Source organism: Hyla sarda, chromosome 1, assembly GCF_029499605.1.
Source record: "Hyla sarda isolate aHylSar1 chromosome 1, aHylSar1.hap1, whole genome shotgun sequence".
Classification (NCBI taxonomy): domain Eukaryota; kingdom Metazoa; phylum Chordata; class Amphibia; order Anura; family Hylidae; genus Hyla; species Hyla sarda.
In genome coordinates, this window is record NC_079189.1 from 276,080,101 (window position 1) to 276,101,368 (window position 21,268).

General features: G+C 43.5%; 1 protein-coding gene across 17 annotated transcripts in view; it reads right to left on the minus strand.

Moving 5' to 3' along the window:
* The window catches only part of UNC13A (unc-13 homolog A), a 701,496-nt gene that overhangs the window by 203,491 nt on the left and 476,737 nt on the right, over positions 1 to 21,268 (minus strand). For all 17 annotated transcript variants that reach the window (XM_056572580.1, XM_056572660.1, XM_056572589.1 and 14 more), the window contains one exon: positions 1,538 to 1,627. In XM_056572580.1, coding sequence (XP_056428555.1) covers positions 1,538 to 1,627 — 90 coding nt within the window. The remainder of the gene's footprint in view (positions 1 to 1,537; positions 1,628 to 21,268) is intronic.

Below are 21,268 nucleotides of genomic sequence, written 5' to 3' on the forward strand. Positions count from 1 at the left end.
CCCTGGATCAACGTTCTGTCCCTATAAATCTAGTATACATAACCAGTAATGTTATTACTCTCGAAAAATGCATTCAGACCCCTTTTGAATTCTTTTACAGAGTTTACCATGACCACTTCCTCAGGCAGAGAATTCCACAGTCTCACTGCTCTTACAGTAAAGAACCCCCATCTGTGCTGGTGTAGAAACCTTCTTTCCTCTAGACGTAGAGGATGTCCCCTTGTTATAGATACAGTCCTGGGTATAAATAGATCAGATGAGAGATGGGAGAGTGTGCTCCCCGTATATTTATATATAGTTATTAGGTCTCCCCTAAGCCTTCTTTTTTCTAAACTAAATAACCCTAATTCTGATAATCTTTCTGGGTACTGTAGTCCTCTCATTCCCCGTATTACCCTGGTTACCCATCTTTGAACCCTCTCCAGCTACACTATATCTTTCTTGTACACTGCTGCCCGACACTAATCACTACAGCTAAATTTACTATTAACTAAGACTTCCAAGTCCTTTTCCACATCGGTCGTCCCAAGTGTTCTCCCATTTAATGCTTAATCCCAGCCCAGATTTTTCTTCCCCATGTGCGTAACCTTACATTTATCAGTGTTGAACCTCATCTGCCACTTCCCAGCCCAAACCTCCAACCTATCCAGATCCATTTGTAACAGTTCACTGTCCTCTATTGTGTTTACCGCTTTACAGAGTTTAGTATCATATGCAAAGATTGCTACCTTACTACACAACCCCTCTACAAGGTCATTAATAAATATATTAAATAGGACAGGACCCAAGACTGACCCCTGTGGTACCCCACTAGTAACAGTCACCCAATCAGAATAAGTACCATTAATAACCACCCTCTGTTTCCTTTCACTGAACCAGTTACTTACCCACTTACACACATTCTCCCCCAGCCCCATCCTTCTCATTTTATGCACCAATCTTTTAGGTGGCACCGTATCAAATGCTTTGGAAAAATCCAGATATACGACATCCAGCGATTCCCCCTGTCTAGTCTGGAGCTCGCCTCCTCATAAAAGCTGATCAGGTTAGTTTGAAAGGACCAATCCCTCATAAAGTCATGCTGATATGGAGTCATACATTTATTTTTATCAAGATACTCCAAAATAGCATCCTTTAGAAAACCCTCAAGCAATAGAATAGAATCAATTTTTGAGAAATGGGGTAGTAAAATAAAAAAAATCATAAAAAGGAAGAATCAGTAGTGTATACCTGTTAAAGGTTTACTCCAACATATACACCAGACGTAGGAGAATGTATAGCCATACAAAGGTATGCCAGTTATGTTGGCGCATAGCACCCCGATTCAGCCAAAAGGCCACAGCTGCAACAATGGGAGCCCTACGGTTTTTATGGCACATGAGTTGAAAGTTTTCAATTAACATGATGTGAACTAAGCCTTAGATATGGTGTGACAAGACACATTCATGGGTCAACAGTTAGCATTGAATTTAAAAATACAGGGATTGATGTATGCATGAGCAGACCTGCAGCAGTTTTTTTTCTTAATTCTTCCTACCTTCATTCTGAAGAATGTGATACTGGTAAGTAGATCAACAGTAGATTTGAGGTCTTGAAGTCTCTCTGGGCTGCTAGCTGGAAAATTATTCTATGAAAAAGCAAAAAAGAAAAAAAATTAGATAGTATTTATAAAGAAGGGTCATTCTAGCAATACATTTAAAAGACTAGTTAAAAGGAGTAGTGTGGCGGGACTTTTTATTCTCCTATTGTGCCCGTGCTGCAAAAAGTAAAAATAAAATAAAAACATTAACTCACCTTCCACCATTCCCCATTGCGCCGCTATCAGTCTTCTGCTGCACGCATTGCTCCTTACTCAGGTCCTGCTCAACAACACCCCCCCCCACACCCCCGCCCTGCTCCGCTACTCCCAAACACATTCTGCAGCACTCCAGGTATACCGAAGCACTACAGAGCCGGCAACCGCCCTAAACAACCACCCCTTCCCGGCCTCGCTGCTTTTTTTAACATGGTGCAGTGCTCCTAGTATACAGCCGCCCTATATATACCCTGCATGGGAGGTGGTAGATAGATGTGTGTGTATAGAAATATCTATCATTACAATATTATAGCAGGGGAAAAACTGTGGAAAATGGTTATTCAGCCACAGTAAGGCGGTATTGTTCAGTTCCGGTATAATGGTGTTATTCAGGCACAGTAAGGGGGGTATGGTTCAGTTCTGGTATAATGGTGTTATTCAGGCACGGTATGGGGGTATTGTTCAGTTCTGGTATAATGGTGTTATTCAGGCACGGTAAGGGGGTATTGTTCAGTTCTGGTATAATGGTGTTATTCAGGCACGGTATGGAGGTATTGTTCAGTTCCGGTATAATGGTGTTATTCAGGCACGGTAAGGGGGTATTGTTCAGTTCTGGTATAATGGTGTTATTCAGGCACGGTATGGAGGTATTGTTCAGTTCCGGTATAATGGTGTTATTCAGGAACGGTAAGGGGGTATGGTTCAGTTCTGTATAATGGTGTTATTCAGGCATGGTAAGGGGGTATGGTTCAGTTCTGTATAATGGTGTTATTCAGGCACGGTAAGGGGGTATTGTTCAGTTCTGGTATAATGGTGTTATTCAGGCACGGTATGGGGGTATTGTTCAGTTCCGGTATAATGGTGTTATTCAGGCATGGTAAGGGGGTATGGCTCAGTTGTGTATAATGGTGTTATTCAGGCACGGTATTGGGGTATTGTTCAGCTCTGGTATAATGGTGTTATTCAGGCACGGTAAGGGGCTATGGTTCAGTTCTGGTATAATGGTGTAATTCAGGCACGGTAATGGGGTTTTGCTCAGTTCTGGTATGACACTGGAATTCAAATGGGGGAACACAGCCCAAGGCCATGTTTACACAGCGGCCAAAAATAAAAAATTTTAGACCAAGGGCCAGACCCCCAAGGTTTTGCCTAGGGTGGGAAAAATCCTTGCACCAGCCCTGTCTGTTTGCTTTTATTTTTGCAGCCAGGACACAATGGGAGCATAAAAAGACCTGCAACACTACTCCTTTAATATAGCTTAAATTGTATAAGCATTGGGCAAGACATATGATTTTGACTTTTAAGGATGCCAGTAACATTTCCATTCATTCATTCTTTCTGACCTTACTATTACAACAAACCATTTATGCAGTATTAATATAAGTGATATGTCAAACAATTGTAATTTTTTTTAAATATTCTTTCTTTTCTGTTACTTATTCACCTTTAACAGCACTCACCTAGCTACACCACTTTTGATCATTTATAATGCATGTTATTGCTCAAGTCATTCAGAATTATGGAAGACCGTGGGTTTAGGTTGGTGCCAATAGGAGGTGACACTAAGCAAAAAGAGTGTAAGCTCTTCCTGCACCAGCATTACCCTTCTTGCAGACACTGAGCTGATCAGTTTTGAGCTTAGCTGTGGGAGGCAGGTAAGTATATCTGAGCTCCCTCTTTACTTTAAGGGGGAGAATTATCAAGGGATTTAAAGGTTTTTTTTTTGCGCCTAAGCAATTTTTTGTGCGACTTTTGTGGGTAAGCAAAAAATACCAATCAGCCCGACCTAAGTAATTTTCAGTTTTCACTTTGGAGTGGACAGGAATTGATCATGTGCGAAAGTCGCACGTAAGCAAAATAAAGTCGCAAACCCCATTCAAAAAGTTGCAAATTTAAACTTAAATTGTATACATTTTATCAAATTAAAACTCAAATTAAACGTAAAATCATTCAAACTCCTCGCCGCCCGAATCTACCACCTCCCTGCTAGCTGTTGCAACTACAACTCCCAGCATATCAGCATGTACTCACTGTAAGGGCATGCTGGGAGTTGTAGTTGCTACAGCTAGGGGGCAGTAGATGCGGGCGGACGGCGGGGAGCAGATATGAAAGTATGGCAATGTAATTTCATATTTCCCGCCGGAGCTGTGATCAGGGCTCTGGGCGGGAAATATGAAATTACAGTGCAGTACTTTCATATTTCTTCGCCTAGCTCTGCTCCCCAGCCACCCACCCGCATCTGCAACCTGCCCACTAGCTGGTTCAACTACAACTCCCAGCATGTCCTCACTGTAAGGGCATGCTGGGAGTTGTAGTTTTGGAACAGCTAGCTGGCGCCACCCGCTAGCTTTTGCAATACTACAACTCCCAACATGCCTTTCTAGTGAGGACATGCTGGGAGTTGTAGTCGTGCAACAGGGGCAAGTGACAAGCTTGTTACCTGCCCCTGCTGCATGACTACAACTCCCAGCATGCCCTCACTATAAGGGCATGCTGGGAGTTGTAGTATTGCAAAAGCTGCCTGTGTCACACACCTACAACTCCCAGAATTTCCTTACTGCAAGGGCATGCTGGGAGTTGTAGTTGTGTGGCGCAGGTGACAGGAGCTGTGCGAGCAGGTGACAAGCTTCTCTGGCTTGCTTGTCACCCGCCTGCACATCTCCCACCAGCCCACCGTAGCATGACTACAATAGTGTTGCTCGTGAATATTCGCAAATCGAATATTATTCGCGAATATCGCATATTCGCGAATATAGCGCTATATATTCGTAATTACGAATATTCTTTTTTTTTTTTCCCCATTACACATCACAGTGTTCACCCCTCTGCTTCCAGCTTGTGTGGTGTAAAGAAGGCTCTAATACTACTGTGTGAGACTGGCGTGCGAATTTTCGCATATGCGAACATTTGTATATGCTAATTTTCGCATATGCGAATTTTCGTTTATGCTAATTTCTGAATTTTTCGTATATGTTAATTTTTGCATACACGAATATTTCGCATTTGCGAAAATAAAGCGAGGGTATTATGAATATGCGAATATTCGCGAATATATGACGAATATTCGTCCATATATTCGCGAATATTCGCGAATTCGAATATGGCCTATGCCGCTCAACACTAGACTACAACACCCAGCATGCCCTTACAGTGAGGAGTGCGAGCGGGTGACAATAAATGTACTAACCTATTTCCCATGTTTTTTATCTTCTCATTTCAGATTTGTATATCCTGTGGATTACTACGGATACGGTGGACTACGTCGCTGACCAGCGTTTTTTTTTTAATGTTAATAAAATGGTTAACAAGGGTTTGTGGGGGGAGTGGTTTTTGGAATAAAAGTTTTATTAAATGTGTTGTTGTTTTTTTAATATACTTTACAGGCTTAGTAGTGGAAGCTGTCTTGTAGACGGAGTCCATTACCAAGCCAGGGATTAGCATTAGCCACAAAAACAGCTAGCACTCCCAATTATTACCCCAGTACCCACCGATACAGGGGTGCTGTGAAAAGCCGGTACCAACAGGCCCGGAGCTCCTGGGCCTAGGCGGTAACAGGCTGGCTTTTTAGGCTGGGGAGGGCCAGAAACAATGGTCCCCTCCCACCCTGGTAACATCAGGCTGTTGCTGCTTGGTTGGTATTTGGCTGAGAATAAAAATAGGGGGAACCCTATGCGTCCCTTCTGAACCCTTCTGCAGCACTGAAGAGGTTAACTGTCAGGAGCGCAGCTCCTGACAGTTGCGGCGGGTACCTGGCAATACACTTCAGTCAGCTCCTGCCACTGATCACCGCCTGCCCAGCTGTGTCTCTGGGAACGATAATGGATGCATATATATATATATATATATATATATATGTATAGCAATGTCAAACACAGGCAGCACTCCAAATTCAGGTGCAAAATAGAAGTGGCTTTATTCACACCAAATAGTGCAAGGCGACATTTCGACCACCTCTCGTGGTCTGCATCAGGCCTGATGCAGACCACGAGAGGTGGTCGAAATGTTGCCTTGCACTATTTGGTGTGAATAAAGCCACTTCTATTTTGCACCTGAATTTGGAGTGCTTCCTGTGTTTGACATTGCTGTATCTGGAGGAACCTTGGGGCTCAGGTCCGACCACAGCGTGCACCCTTTACTTCTGGACTTGTGTGCTGCTTTACTTGCTGAATATATATGTATATATATATATATATATATATATATATATATATATATATATATATACGTTTTGTAATAGAGTAAGGGATGGCACCACAAGGCATTACTCAGACTTTAGCTGTGGACCAATGGTTGATAGCCCGGCAGAAGTTCAACGTAAAATTAGTCATAGGCGGTGCTAGGACGTAATAAAGGATAGACCTTAACATATATAGTGTAGTGAAGCAATACAAAGTATCCTGCACTCACCACTAAGCTGATGACTCGAAACTCTTATGTGGAGGACACCGGAGGACCAGATTTGCAGAAATGCGTGGGGGCTGAGAGGCGACAGCCAGCGGTTTCGCATAGATTATGCTTCTTCCAGCCGGAAGAAACCTAATCTATGCGAAACTGCTGGCAGTCGCCTCTGAGCGTCCATGCATGTCTGCAGATCTGGTTCTCCGGTGTCCTCCACATAGGAGCTTTGAATCATCAGCTTAGCGATGAGTGCAGGATAGGACGTATATATATATATACATATATATATATATATATAATATTATTCCCTACATTTTCCTGAATGTAGTCTTTTATAAGCCCTTCTAATAGTTTTCAGAGATTGGACAATAAAAAAAAAAAGGACCTGTGGCTTACGAGGGACTGGTCACATACATATGTTTTGCAATGCGCATGGTCCCCTCACCTTCTGCTGCCGACGGGGCTGGGACTCGCATTGCGGGACGCACCTGCATGCAAGCCCCAGTCCGTCACTCTCCGGGTGTTTCCCCTGCCTCTGCTTCCGCCTCTCTGCTCCGGTGAGCGTGTCCCCGTCCCTTAGGAGCTTTAAGATTTAAAGGGCCAGTACGCTCATTAGTGTAACCACCTGTGTCTTGTTGATAAATTCCTCCACCCTCCTCAGTTCTCTGCCGGATCTTTGTGTCCTTGTGCCTAGTGAAAGCGTTCCATAGTATTGCCTTGCCGTGTACTAGATCTCCTGCTCTTGTGACCTTGACTTTGCTTCTCTGCCGCCTGCCTACTGAACTTCTGCTACGTCCCGACTACGCTACTGTGCCGCCTGCCCTGACCTACAGCTATCCTATGAGTTGTCTCATCCTTTCTGTGCTTCGCATTTCCTCAGACGCCTGTGTGGTCGAGCCGTGCCGGTTAGCGACCGGTGTCGCCTGCAGCTGCAAGCCCATCCTGCTTTGCGGCAGGCTCTGGTGAACACCAGCGGCACCTTAGACTCCGCTCCCTGGCACGGTCCGAGTCATCTGCCACACAGGTCCAGCGGATCCACGTACATCGGAGTTCCTGTCTTCAGAAACGTGAGTGTTACAATATGTTGGCAGCCTGATAATTGACCCCTTTTGTTGAGTTTGTAGAGCTTTGTAGTCCCCTCTGACTGATTCAGTAAATCTGTCAGATAGGCAGGACTTTATTTTTATTAGAACAGTTTTCGGCTGAAATTATTAATAAAGGGATGTGGCCTCACACTTAAGAAATCCTGGTATCCCGCCCCTTTTTTTTTTTCTTTAAATGCACCCCTCCGTACAGTCACCAGACCGTTCTACCCATCTGACTAAAAAACCCTATAACTCAGCAAATGAAGGAGGGGGGGGGGGGGCAATTATTATACTGTCAATAGGTATGGGATCAGCTCAGCCTAAGCTATTTACAGGTTGACAATAGGTTCTCTTTAAGCTTACTAATCTATAGTTACCTGGGAAACACCTAGAGCCCTTTGTAAAGATTGGCACCACATTTGCCTTACGCCAGTCCCTTACCACAATAACTTTCCTAGGGCCAAATCTTTCCCAAATGTTTTGATGATTTTCACTCCAGCCTTTACATGGCTTCCAAAAAAGTATGAAAGCCTCACTTTGCACACAATGAACATCAAACTTTCCTTTTTTCCTTTCATGGGAACCATCAAACCCCAATAGGTCCAGCTCTGCAGTGTTCTTCAGCCTGATACAACATGTTTGCCTGCACAAGAGTGCTGGCTATTGCAGTTAAAGTGGATTTCAGCCATCTCATAACAGGATAACAGTCTGATTAATACCCTGTGGTTTAGAATTTGGGACAGCCTTAATATTAACCTGAAAACACTTGCTTCCCCTCTCTGTATCTAGACAAGTACTCTTCCTGGGCAGGGTACAGTGGGGCAAAAAAAATGTATTTAGTCATCCACTAATTGTGCAAGTTCTACCCTTTAAAAAGGTGAGACAAGCCTGTAATTTTCATCATAGGTATACCTCAACTATGAGAGACATAATGATAAAAAAAATCCATAAAATCACATTGTCTTATTTTTAAAGAATTTATTTGTAAATTATGGTGGAAAATAAGTATTTGGTCACTTACAAACAATCAAGATGTCTGGCTCTCACAGACCTGTAACTTCTCACATTGTCTGATTTTTAAAGAAGAGAAACCAGTGCTCAATGTAAAAGATCAGTGTTTGCAGTGTTATAGTTCCCTATGGGAGCTATAACACTGCAAAAAAAAAGTGAACAAAAAAAAAAAAAAAAGTGAATAAAGATCATTTAACACCTCCCCTATTAAAAGTTTGAATCACCCCCTTTTCCCATTTAAAAAAAACCCAGTGTAAATAAAAATAAACATACCGTATATACTCGAGTATAAGCCGAGTTTTTCAGCACGATTTTTCGTGCTGAAAACACCCCCCTCGGCTTATACTCGAGTGAACTCCCCCACCCGCAGTGGTCTTCAACCTGCGAACTTCCAGAGGTTTCAAAACTACATCTCCCAGCAAGCCCGGGCAGCCATCGGCTGTCCGGGCTTGCTGGGAGTTGTAGTTTTGAAACCTCCGGAGGTCCGCAGGTTGAAGACCACTGCGGCCTTCAACATCATCCAGCCCCCTCTCACCCCCTTTAGTTCTGAGTACTCACCTCCGCTCGGCGCTGGTCCGGTCCTGCAGGGCTGTCCGGTGAGGAGGTGGTCCGGTGGGATACTGGTTCCGGGCTGCTATCTTCACCGGGGAGGCCTCTTCTAAGCGCTTCGGGCCCGGCCTCAGAATAGTCACGTTGCCGTGACAACGACGCAGAGGTGCGTTCATTGCCAACGTACTTCTGCGTCATTGTCAAGGCAACGCCTCTATTCCGGGCCGGAAGCGCGGAGAAGAGGCGCCCCCGGTGAAGATAGCAGCCCGGACCACCTCCTCACCGGACCACCTCCTCACCGGACCACCTCCTCTCCGGACAGCCCTGCAGGACCGGACCAGCGCCGAGCGGAGGTGAGTACTCAGAACTAAAGGGGGTGAGAGGGGGCTGGATGATGTTGAAGGCCGCAGTGGTCTTCAACCTGCGGACCTCCGGAGGTTTCAAAACTACAACTCCCAGCAAGCCCGGACAGCCGATGGCTGCCCGGGCTTGCTGGGAGTTGTAGTTTTGAAACCTCTGGAGGTCCGCAGGTTGAAGACCACTGAGGGCGAATGATGAGAAGAGGATGATGAAGGGGGGGTGTGGGGATGATGAAGGGGGGTGGGGATGATTACAAGGGGATGATGAAGGGGGGATGTGTGGGATAAGGGGATGATGAAGGGGGGATGTGCGGGATGATAAGGGGATGATGAAGGGGGGATGTGTGGGATGATGACAAGGGGATGATGAAGGGGGGATGTGTGGGATGATGACAAGGGGATGATGAAGGGGGGATGTGTGGGATGATAAGGGGATGATGAAGGGGGGATGTGTGGGATGATAAGGGGATGATGAAGGGGGGATGTGTGGGATGATGACAAGGGGATGAGGATGTTAATGACGGGTCTGGATGATGACAGGGGGGGATGAGGTATTTCCCACCCTAGGCTTATACTCGAGTCAATAACTTTTCCTGGGATTTTGGGTTGAAATTAGGGGTCTCGGCTTATACTCGGGTCGGCTTATACTCGAGTATATACGGTATGTGGTATCGCCGCGTGCGGACATGTCCAAATTATAAAAATATATCATTAATTAAACCGCACGGTCAATGGCGTACACGCAAAAAAATTCCGAAGTCCAAAATAGTGGACTTTGAATAAAAAATGAATAAAAAGTGATCAACAAGTCCGATCAATACAAATAGGGTACCACTATAAACTTCAGATCACGGCGCAAAAAATTAGCCCTCATACCGACCCATATGTGGTAAAATAAAAAAGTTATAGGGGTCAGAAAATGACAATTTTAAACGTATAAATTTTCCTGCATGTAGTTATGATTTTTTTCAGAAGTACGACAAAATCAAACCTATATAAGTAGGGTATCATTTTAATCGTATGGACCTACAGAATAAACATAATGTATACAGAGAAATTGGAGTTAACACCACCTTAAGTATAAACGTATAAATCTTTATTGAAAATGTTTTACATAAAAAACATATAGATGCAAAAAAGTGAAGTATTGCAATGGAAATCCAACACAAAGATATCTGGCGCAGAGTAAGAATAATACATACAAATGAGTACATAGAAATTGTCCACACCCTGTATATAGCAATCTATGGAATAATACAGTTTAGCCACTGTGGGCTATCCATACAAATGCTGCATAATAATGTATCAAGATTAGCTAGTAATATAGCCCAGAACTGGTATATAGCCAGGTCTGAGAGTGCATAGTGAAATACAATGATATTGGGGACAACATGTCTAAGTATTCAGTAAGAATCAATATGTAACCTACCCATGTGGGATAACGAACTCTGCGACCGACCCCTACGATCGTTTCGGTTTCCCTTTTTCAAGAGGTACCAGTACCTCTTGAAAAAGGGAAACCGAAACGATCGTAGGGGTCGGTCGCAGAGTTCGTTATCCCACATGGGTAGGTTACATATTGATTCTTACTGAATACTTAGACATGTTGTCCCCAATATCATTGTATTTCACTATGCACTCTCAGACCTGGCTATATACCAGTTCTGGGCTATATTACTAGCTAATCTTGATACATTATTATGCAGCATTTGTATGGATAGCCCACAGTGGCTAAACTGTATTATTCCATAGATTGCTATATACAGGGTGTGGACAATTTCTATGTACTCATTTGTATGTATTATTCTTACTCTGCGCCAGATATCTTTGTGTTGGATTTCCATTGCAATACTTCACTTTTTTGCATCTATATGTTTTTTATGTAAAACATTTTCAATAAAGATTTATACGTTTATACTTAAGGTGGTGTTATAACTCCAATTTCTCTGTATACATTCATTCATGGAGTTCCCCTGTCCTTGACAGGATTAGTACACACTCCCCTATGGGTGCCATTGGGGCACATGGGAGTGTATGGTGTATTTTTTTAGGACTTTGGTATTCAGAATAAACATAAGGTGTCATTTTTACAAAAAAATTTACTGCGTAGAAACAGAAGCCCCCAAAAGTTACAAAATGGCTTTTTTATTTTCAATTTTGTCTCACAATGATTTTTTTCCCCGTTTCGCTGTAGATTTTTGGGTAAAAATGAGTGATGTCACTGCAAAGCAGAATTGGTGGCGCAAAAAATAAGCAATAAAATGGATTTTTATGTGCAAAATTGAAAGGGTTATGATTTTTTAAAGGTAAGGAGGAAAAAACATAAGTGCAAAACCGGAAAAACCCCTGGTCCTTAAGGGGTTAATGATCCCATACGGTGAATGGCGTAAACGTAAAAATTTTTTTAAAAATGCTGCTTTTTTTGTCCCATTTTATTCCAAAAAAATTTATAAAAAATGATCAAAAAGTTTTATATATGCAAATGTGGTATTGATAAAAAGTACAGATGATGGCGCAAAAAATTAGCCCTCATACCGCCCTATATACGGAAAAATGAAAAAGTTATAGGTGGTCAAAATAGGGCGATTTTAGATTACTGATTTTGTACAAAAAGTTTTAGATATTTTTTTAGCGGTACAAAAATATAAAAGTATCTAGCCATGGGTATCATTTTAATCGTATTGACCCACAGAATAAAGAACACATGTCATTTTTACCGTAAAGTGTACAGTGTGAAAACGAAACCCTTCAAAATGTGAAAAATTCTGGTTTTCATTTAAATTTCCTCCCTATAAAATTATATTTTGGGTTCGCCGTACATTTTATGGTAAAATTAGAGGTTTCATTACAAAGTATAGTTGGTCACGCAAAAAACAAGCCCTTATATGGGTCTGTAGATGGAAATATAAAAGAGTTATGGATTTTAGAAGGCGAGGAGGAAAAAACGAAAACGCAAAAATAAAATTGGCTTGGTCCTTAAGGTTAAAATGGGCTTGTTCCTTAAGGGGTTAAGCCAGTACATGTCCAAGTCCCTCTGAAGTTTGCTAGAGAGCATTTGGATGATCGAGATGAGAACTGAGAGATTGTCATATGGTCAGATGAAACCAAAGTAGAACTTTCTGGTAAAAACTCAACTCGTTGTATTGAGTGCTGAGTTGCATCCAAAGAACACCATACCTACTGTGAAGCATGGGGAAGGAAATATCATGCTTTGGGGCTGTTTTTCTGCTAAGGGACCAGGACGACTGATCCATGTAAATGACAGAATGAAAGGGGCCATATATAGTGAGATTTTGAGTGAAAACCTCCTTCCATCAGCAAGATGATGATGAAGATGAAACGTTGCTGGATCTTTCAGCATGACAATGATCCCAAACACACCGCCTGGGCAACGAAGGAGTGGCTTCGTAAGAAGCATTTCAAGGTCCTGGAGTGGCCTAGCCACTCTCCAAATCTCAACCCCAAATCTCAAGTCTATGTTGCCTAGCAACGGCCCCAAAACATCACTGCTCTTGAGGAGATCTGCATGGAGGAATGGGCCAAAATACCAGCAACAGTATGTGAAAACCTTGTGAAGACTTACAGAAAACGTTTGACCTCTGTTATTGCCAACAAAGGGTATATAACAAAGTATAGAGATTAACTTTTGTTATTGACCAAATACTTATTTTCCACCATCATTTGCTAATAAATTCTTTAAAATCAGACACACTGATTTTATGGATTTTTTTCTCATTAGGTCTCTCATAGTTGAGGTATACCTATGATGAAAATTACAGGCCTCTCATCTTTTTAAGTGGGAGAACGTGCACAATTGGTAGCTGACTAAATACTTTTCTGCCCCACTGTATCTATCATGCTATCACTCCAGGCTCCTTTCTCTATGCAGACTATTTCCTAGGTTCCATCACTCTCACTCAATTCATCAGGCGATTCTGTCCACTGGTATTTTTTTTCTAGCCTTGCTAGATATTGTTTTCCATGGTGCACCCTAACAGAAGATCTCCTCACTGATTAATCCTAAGGATCCCTCCATACCTTATTGGTAGAGGAACATAACATTCAGTCTGGCAAAGACCCAAATTCTCCTTTAACCCCTTAAGGACCAAGCCCATTTTCACCTTAAGGACCAGAGCATTTTTTTTGCACATCTGACCACTGTCACTTTAACCACTTAAGGACCCAGCCATTTTACACCTTAGGACCCGGCCATTTTTTGCACATCTGACCACTGTCACTTTAAACATTAATAACTCTGGAATGCTTTTAGTTATCATTCTGATTCCGAGATTGTTTTTTCGTGACATATTCTACTTTAACTTAGTGGTAACATTTTTTGGTTACTTGCATCCTTTCTTGGTGAAAAATCCCAAAATTTGATGAAAAATTAGAAAATTTTGCATTTTTCTAACTTTGAAGCTCTCTGCTTGTAATGAAAATGGATATTCCAAATATTATTATTTTTTATTCACATATACAATATGTCTACTTTATATTTGCATCATAAAATTGACGAGTTTTTACTTTTGGAAGACACCAGAGGGCTTCAAAGTTCAGCAGCAATTTTCCAATTTTTCACAAAATTTCCAAAATCACAATTTTTCAGGGACCAGTTCAGGTTTGAAGTGAATTTGAAGGGTCTTCATCTTAGAAATACCCCACAAATGACCCCATTATAAAAACTGCACCCCCCAAAGTATTCAAAATGACATTCAGTCAGCATTTTAACCCTTTAGGTGTTTCATAGGAATAGCAGCAAAGTGAAGGAGAAAATTCGCAATCTTCATTTTTTACACTCGCATGTTCTTGTAGACCCAATTTTTGAATTTTTACAAGGGGTAAAAGGAGAAAATGTATACTTATATTTGTAGCCCAATTACTCTCGAGTAAGCACGTACCTCATATGTCTATGTAAAGTGTTCGGCGGGCGCAGTAGAGGGCTCAGAAGGGAAGGAGCGACAAGGGGATTTTGGAGCGTATGTTTTTCTGAAATGGTTTTTGGGGGGCATGTTGCATTTAGCAAGCCCCTATGGTGCCAGAACAGGAAAAAAAGCCCACATGGCATACCATTTTGGAAACATGACCTCTTGAGGAATGTAACAAGGAATAAAGTGAGCCTTAATACCCCACAGGTGTTTCACGACTTTTGCATATGTAAAAAATTTGTAAAAAAATTTCAATAAAATGTGTGTTTCCCCCCAAATTTCACATTTTTGCAAGGGTTAATAGCAGAAAATACCCCCCAAAATTTGTAACCCCATCTCTTCTGAGTATGGAGGTACCCCATAAGTTGACCTGAAGCGCACTACGGGCGAACTACAATGCTCAGAAGAGAAGGAGTTATATTTGGCTTTTTGAGAGCAAATTTTGCTCGGGGGCATGTCGCATTTAGGAAGCGCCTATGGTGCCAGGACAGCAAAAAATACCCACATGCCATACCATTTTGGAAACTAGACCCCTTGAGGAACATAACAAGGAATAAAGTGAGCCTTAATACCCCACAGGGGTTTCACGACTTTTGCATACGTAAAAAAAATAAAAAATTCACTAAAATGTGTGTTTCCCCCAAAATTTCACATTTTTGCAAGGGTTAATAGCAGAAAATACCCCCCAAAATTTGTAACCCCATCTCTTCTGAGTATGGAGGTACCCCATAAGTTGACCTGAAGCGCACTACGGGTGAACTACAATGCTCAGAAGAGAATGAGTCATATTTGGCTTTTTCAGAGCAAATTTTGCTCGGGGGGCATGTCGCATTTAGGAAGCCCCTATGGTGCCAGAACAGCAAAATAACCCCCACATGGCATACCATTTTGGAAACTAGACCCCTTGAGGAACGTAACAAGGGGTACAGTGAGCATTTACCCCCCCACTGGTGTCTGTCAGATCTTTGGAACAGTGGGCTGTACAAAACTTTTAATTTGCGCAGCCCACTGTTCCAAAGATCTGTCAGACACCAGTGGGGTGTAAATTCTCACTGCACCCCTCATTACATTCCGTGAGGGGTGTAGTTTCCGAAATGGGGTCACATGTTGTTTTTTTTTTTTTTGCGTTTGTCAAAACCGCTGTAACAATCAGCCACCCCTGTGCAAATCACCTCAAATGTACATGGTGCACTCTCCCTTCTGGGCCTTGTTTTGCGCCCCCAGAGCACTTTGCGCCCACATATGGGGTATCTCCGTAGTCGGGAGAAATTGCATTACAAATTTTGGGGGGCTTTTTTTCCCTTTTACCTCTTGTCAAAATGAAAAGTATAGGGCAACACCAGCGTGTTAGTGTAAAAAATTTATTTTTTTACACTAACATGCTGGTGTAGACCCCAACTTCACCTTTTCATAAGGGGTGAAAGGAGAAAAAGCCCCCCAAAATTTGTTAGGCAATTTCTCCCGAGTACGGTGATACCCCATATGTGACCCTAAACTGTTGCCTTGAAATACGACAGGGCTCCAAAGTGAGAGCGCCGTGCGCATTTGAGGCCTGAATTAGGGATTTGTATAGGGGTGGACATAGGGGTATTCTACGCCAGTGATTCCCAAACAGGGTGCCTCCAGCTGTTGCAAAACTCCCAGCATGCTTGGATAGTCGATGGCTGTCCGGCAATACTGGGAGTTGTTGTTTTGCAACAGCTGGAGGCTCCATTTTGAAAACAGTGGCGTACCAGACATTTTTCATTTTTATTGAGGAGGGGGGCTGTGTAGGGGTATGTGTATGTGTAGTGTTTTTTACTTTTTATTTTGTGTTATTGTAATGTTGTGGTTTTAGGGTACAGTCACACAGGCAGGGGGTTACAGCGATTTTACCGCTGCGAGTTTGAGCTGCCGCGCAAAATTTGCTGCATCGCAAACTTGCAGCCTGATACTCACTGTAAGCCCCCTGCCCATGTGAGTGTACCCTGTACATTCACAGGGGGGGGACCTCCAGCTGTTGCAAAACTACAACTCCCAGCATGCACAGTCTATCAGTGCATGCTGGTAGTTATAGTTTTGCAACAGCTGGAGGCACACGGGTTGGGAAACACTGAGTTAGGAAACAGACAATGTTTCCCAACCAGTGTGCCTCCTGTTGTTGCAAAACCACAACTCCCAAACATTCTCAGGCATGCTGGGAGTAGTAGTTCGGCAACATCTTTAGAGCCAGATGTTGCCGAACTACAACTCCCAGCATGCTTGGAGTTGTAGTTTGCAACATCTGGAGGACTATAGTTTGCAGACCACTAATACAGTGGTTCCCAATCTGTGCCCTTCCAGATGTTGCAAAACTACAACTCCCAGTATGCCAAAACTGTCCAGGCATGCTGGGAGTTGTAGTTCTGCAACATCTGAAGGGCCAGATGTTACAGAAGTACAACTCCCAGCATGCCTGGACAGTAAGGGCATGCTGAGGATGTGTAGTTTTGCAACATCTGGAAGGGCACAGTGGTCTCCAGGGCACAGTGGATGCCAAGGGCTGTCTGGGCATGCTGGGAGTTGTAGTATACAGGGTCCCAATACAGCAATGCATGTCGCTTTACGTCGACGTGCATTGCTGTAAAGGGCCCGACCGCGGCTGAAGATCTACTCACCTGTCGCCGGCGCCGCCATCTTCCTCGCCGGGATCCGAGTCTTCAGGGACGAGGTAAGTACCGGGGCCGGTCCCCAGCACTCTACCGTCCCCCGCTGCGTCCTCCGGTCTTCCTCCCGTCCTCTCCGGACTTCAAGGGGCCAGGCAGGACGGGAGGAAGTAACCGCCCTCCCCCATGTCTGTTCTTGTCTAAATGTGTTATATTTAGGGGGTAATTTGTTTGGTTAACTAACCGACGGATCGCAGGGGATCGGAGGAGGTGGCAGGCTTGCCACCTCGCTCCTATACTTCAGCATGGTCCTGGCTGTCTGTGGCGGTCCCAGAGACCCGATCAGCCCGGTATCGCCGCAGATCGCAAGGCCTACATGGCCCCCCTCGGCGTTTGCCCTGGATCCCTGCTGAAGGATTTCAGCAGGGATCCGCTTCCGATCTCCACCGGGTGAGCGGTGGAGACCAGGAAAAGACCATGACGTATGCATACGTCATGGGTCCTTAAGAGGTTAAACATTAATAACTCTATGATGCTTTTACTTATGAATTTGATTCAAGATAGTTTTTTTCTAGACATTTTCTACTTTAACATAGTAGTACATTTTTGTCGATAGTTGCATCATTTCTAGGTGAGAAATTCCAAAATTTCATGAACAATAAAAAAATTTTGCATTTTTCTAACTTTGAAGCTCTCTGCTTGTAAGGAAAATAGACATACTAAATAAATTATATATTGATTAACATATACAATATGTCTACTTTGTGTTTGCATCATAAAGTTGATATGTTTTTACTTTTGGAAGACATCAGAGGGCTTCAAAGTTCAGCAGCAATTTTTCACAACATTTTCAAAATCGGAATTTTTCAGGGACCAGTTCAGTTTTCAAGTTGATTTGGGGGCCCTTCGTATTAGAAATACCCCACAAATGACCCCATTATAAATACTGCACCCCTCAAAGTGTACAAAATGACATTCAGAAAATTTGTCAACCCTTTAGGTGTTTCACAGGAATAGCGTGAAGTGAAGGAGAAAATTCAAAATCTCAAATTTTTTACACTAACATGTTCTTGTAGACCCAGTTTTTAGTAAGTAAATACCTCATATGTGAACGTAAAGTGCTCTGTGGGTGCACTATAGGGCTCAGGAGCAACAATGGGGTTTTGGAGAGTGAATTTTGCTGAAATGGTTTTTGGGGGGCATGTCACATTTAGGAAGCCTCTATGCTGCCAACAGCAAAAAAACACATGGCATACTATTTTGGAAACAACACCCCTCAAGGCACATAACAAGGGGTACTGTGAGCCTTAACACCCCACAGGTGTTTGACGACTTTTTGTTAAAGTCCGATGTGTAAATTACATTTTTTTTTTCACACAAATGCATTTTTTTCCCAAAATGTACAATTTTTACAAAAGGTAATAGGAGAAAATGTCCCCCAAAATTTGTAACCCCATTTTTTCTGAGTATGGAAATACCCCATGTGTGGCCGTAAAGTGTTCTGCGGGTGCACTACAATGCTCAGAAGAGAAGGAGCCACATTTGGCTTTCTGAAAGCAAATCTTGCTGAAATTGTTTTTGGGGTGCATGTCACATTTAGGAAGCCCCTATTGTGCCAGAACAGAAGAAAAAGCCCCACATGGCATACTATTAGGGAAACAACACCCCTTAAGGAACGTAACAAGGGGTACAGTGAGCTTTTACACCCCACAGGTGTTTGACAAATGTCCGCTAAAGCTTTTTTTCACTAAAATGCTGGTGTTACCCCAATTTTTTCATTTTCACAAGGGGGTAATAGGAGAAAAAGCCTGGACTGTCTGGGCATGCTGAGAGTTGTAGTTTTGCAACATCTGTAAGGACACAGTTTGGAAAACACTGCACAGTGGTTTCCAAACTGTGGCCCTCCAGATGTTGCAAAACTACAAATCCCAGCATGCCCAGACAGCCAAAGGCTGTCTGGGCATGCTGGGAGTTGTAGTTTTGTAAATCCTAGAAGCAGCAGTGAAGATCACTTTACAGCGATCTTCACTGCTGCCTCTGACGTCGCCGTAGATGCCCCCACTTGCCTGCCCCTCCTTTCTGCTGCCGGTCATCAGGTAACTGCCGCCGGTCCCCCCCGAATCAACGGCTCCCGCACCATTGCCGCCATCTTCCCTCGCTCTGCCCGGACTTCCAGGATCCAACATGGGTGGGTCTCAGGACCCCCCCCAGGGGTTTGCACAGGGTGCCTGCTGAATGATTTCAGCAGGCATCCCGGTCCGGTTCCCGCCCGTACAGGTGCACCCTTGGTCCTTAAGTACCAGGATGTCAGGGCTTACCTGTTCCCACAATAAGCCACACCAATTCCGGGATGAGAGTCTTATTTCAGCTCTATCTGTAGCCATTTGCTGATTTTTTTTCAATAGGTTTTCCATGTTCTTGGTTCTGACGCAACAAAAGTTTTTATTTTCATGGTTACTTTTTATTTTCTGTCAACTTTTTTTTTATCCACTTCCACTGCTGCATCAGCTTAATATTTATAGGAAAGGGTATGTCGGGAATATCGGGAAAGTTGGAATATCGGGCCAAGGTTTTAGATTCATGTAAAAGGGTTGGAAGGGAGGTGCCAGGATTACTGATAAAAAAAAAAAAAAATCAGGTCATCTGCATGGGCTGTAACTTTAAATATTGTCTTACCAACCTCTATTCCCTTTATGTCTTTTACAGCTCTTATACGGCTCCAAAATTAACAGAAAAATCAGAGGAGACAGGGGACACCCCTATCTAGTTCCATTATAAATCTCAAATTCATCTGAGAGCATGCCGTTTATACAGACTCTAGCTGTTAGGTGTGAATACAATGACAAGATCCACTGTGTGACCTTCTCCTGTATTCCTATAGCCCTTAGCCCTAACCCATAAATCACGATAAAAACAAGCAATTCTATTTCAGCGGGACGAAGCTGCAGAGACCCTTTGATGATACACCCTGTTCCATTGTTGTACTTGGTTGGAGTACAACTTCATGTGGTAAGCGCAATTCACACTTAGCGTTACCAACTCACCTTTGGTGTTACACTACGGAGCGCATCCATTTGTGCTTTTTTTTTATTTCACTAACCCATAAATATCCAGTTGACCTGGATGAAGGCTTCGTCCGCATCAGTGAAGAGTATTGCTTTAACTTTCCTCGACCGGGCCAACTGGATTAAATTGAGAGTCTTGATCGAGTTATCTTTAGCTTATAGACCCAACATAAACCCAGCCTGATCTGGATATATGATATAATTCAACACTGCGGATAGACTCTTAGCCAAGATTTTGGCAAAATAATTTTAAGTCACATTTCAACAAGGATATAGGTTGATAATTCATGCACTGGGTTTGGTGCTTCCCTTCTTTAGGGATTAATGTGATATGGGCCCGAGCAGAATCTCTAGGGAGCATTTCCCTATAACGGAGAGAATTTTGTGCCGCCATAAAATGTGGGGAGTTTCTCTGAAAACTTGTTATAGTAACACAAAGAAAACCCATCAGGGTATGGCGCTTCCCTTCCGCCATTTGTTTTACTGCCAGCGTTAATTTCGCCTCCGTTTATGAGGATTCCAGAGAAGCAAGATTGGCTGCTTTAATCTTGGAAGCCTCGCAACCCTGATATATGTCTTTATTTTTTCATTAAATTAAGGGCTTGAATGTTGTTGGATTGTGGATGTCTATATTGTATAGCTCGGAATAGAACTCTTTAACCCCTTCCCGACCTATGACATACCTGTACGTCATGGGTGGCAAGGTGTTCCCGACCCATGACATACAGGTACGTCATGAACATTACTGCCGCTACTCGCGGCATCCCGCAGCGCCCGGAAAGATGGTGGCTATCACTGATAGCCAGCCATCTTACCGTGCGACCACGGGGGGTTTCATCCCCCACCCCCCCCCCAGCGATCGCTGCTATCAGCTGGTCAAATCTGACTAGCTGATAGCAGCGTTTCGCTATGAAAATACTTAGCAGCGCGGTGTGTGAGTCCCGATCACGGGGATCGGGACACACACCGCTCTGCTAAGTGTTCCTGACCCGTCCCCCGGCGTCACTTACCCATCCGAGCGGTGTCCCGGCGGTCCCGACGTCCTCCATGCGGTCCTGGCTGGGCTGCGTCCTGGAGGTGAGTTTCCGGCAGCAGTGCGGCATCTTCATTGGCAGCATTGAGATCGCCGTAAAGCGATCTCACTGCTGCCTCTGAAAGTTTCAAAACTGCAACTCCCAGCATGCCCAGACAGCCTTTGGCTTTCTGGGCATGCTGGGAGTTGTAGTTTTGCAACATCTGGAGGTCCACAGTTTGGAGACCACTGTATAATGGTCTCCAATCTGTGCTCTTCCAGATGTTGCAAAACTACAAATCTCAGCATGCTCAGTCTGTCCAGGCATGCTGGGAGTTGTAGTTCTCTAACATCTGGAAGAGCACAGATTGGAGACCATTATACAGTGGTCTCCAAACTGTGGACCTCCAGATGTTGCAAAACTACAACTCCCAGCATGCCCAGA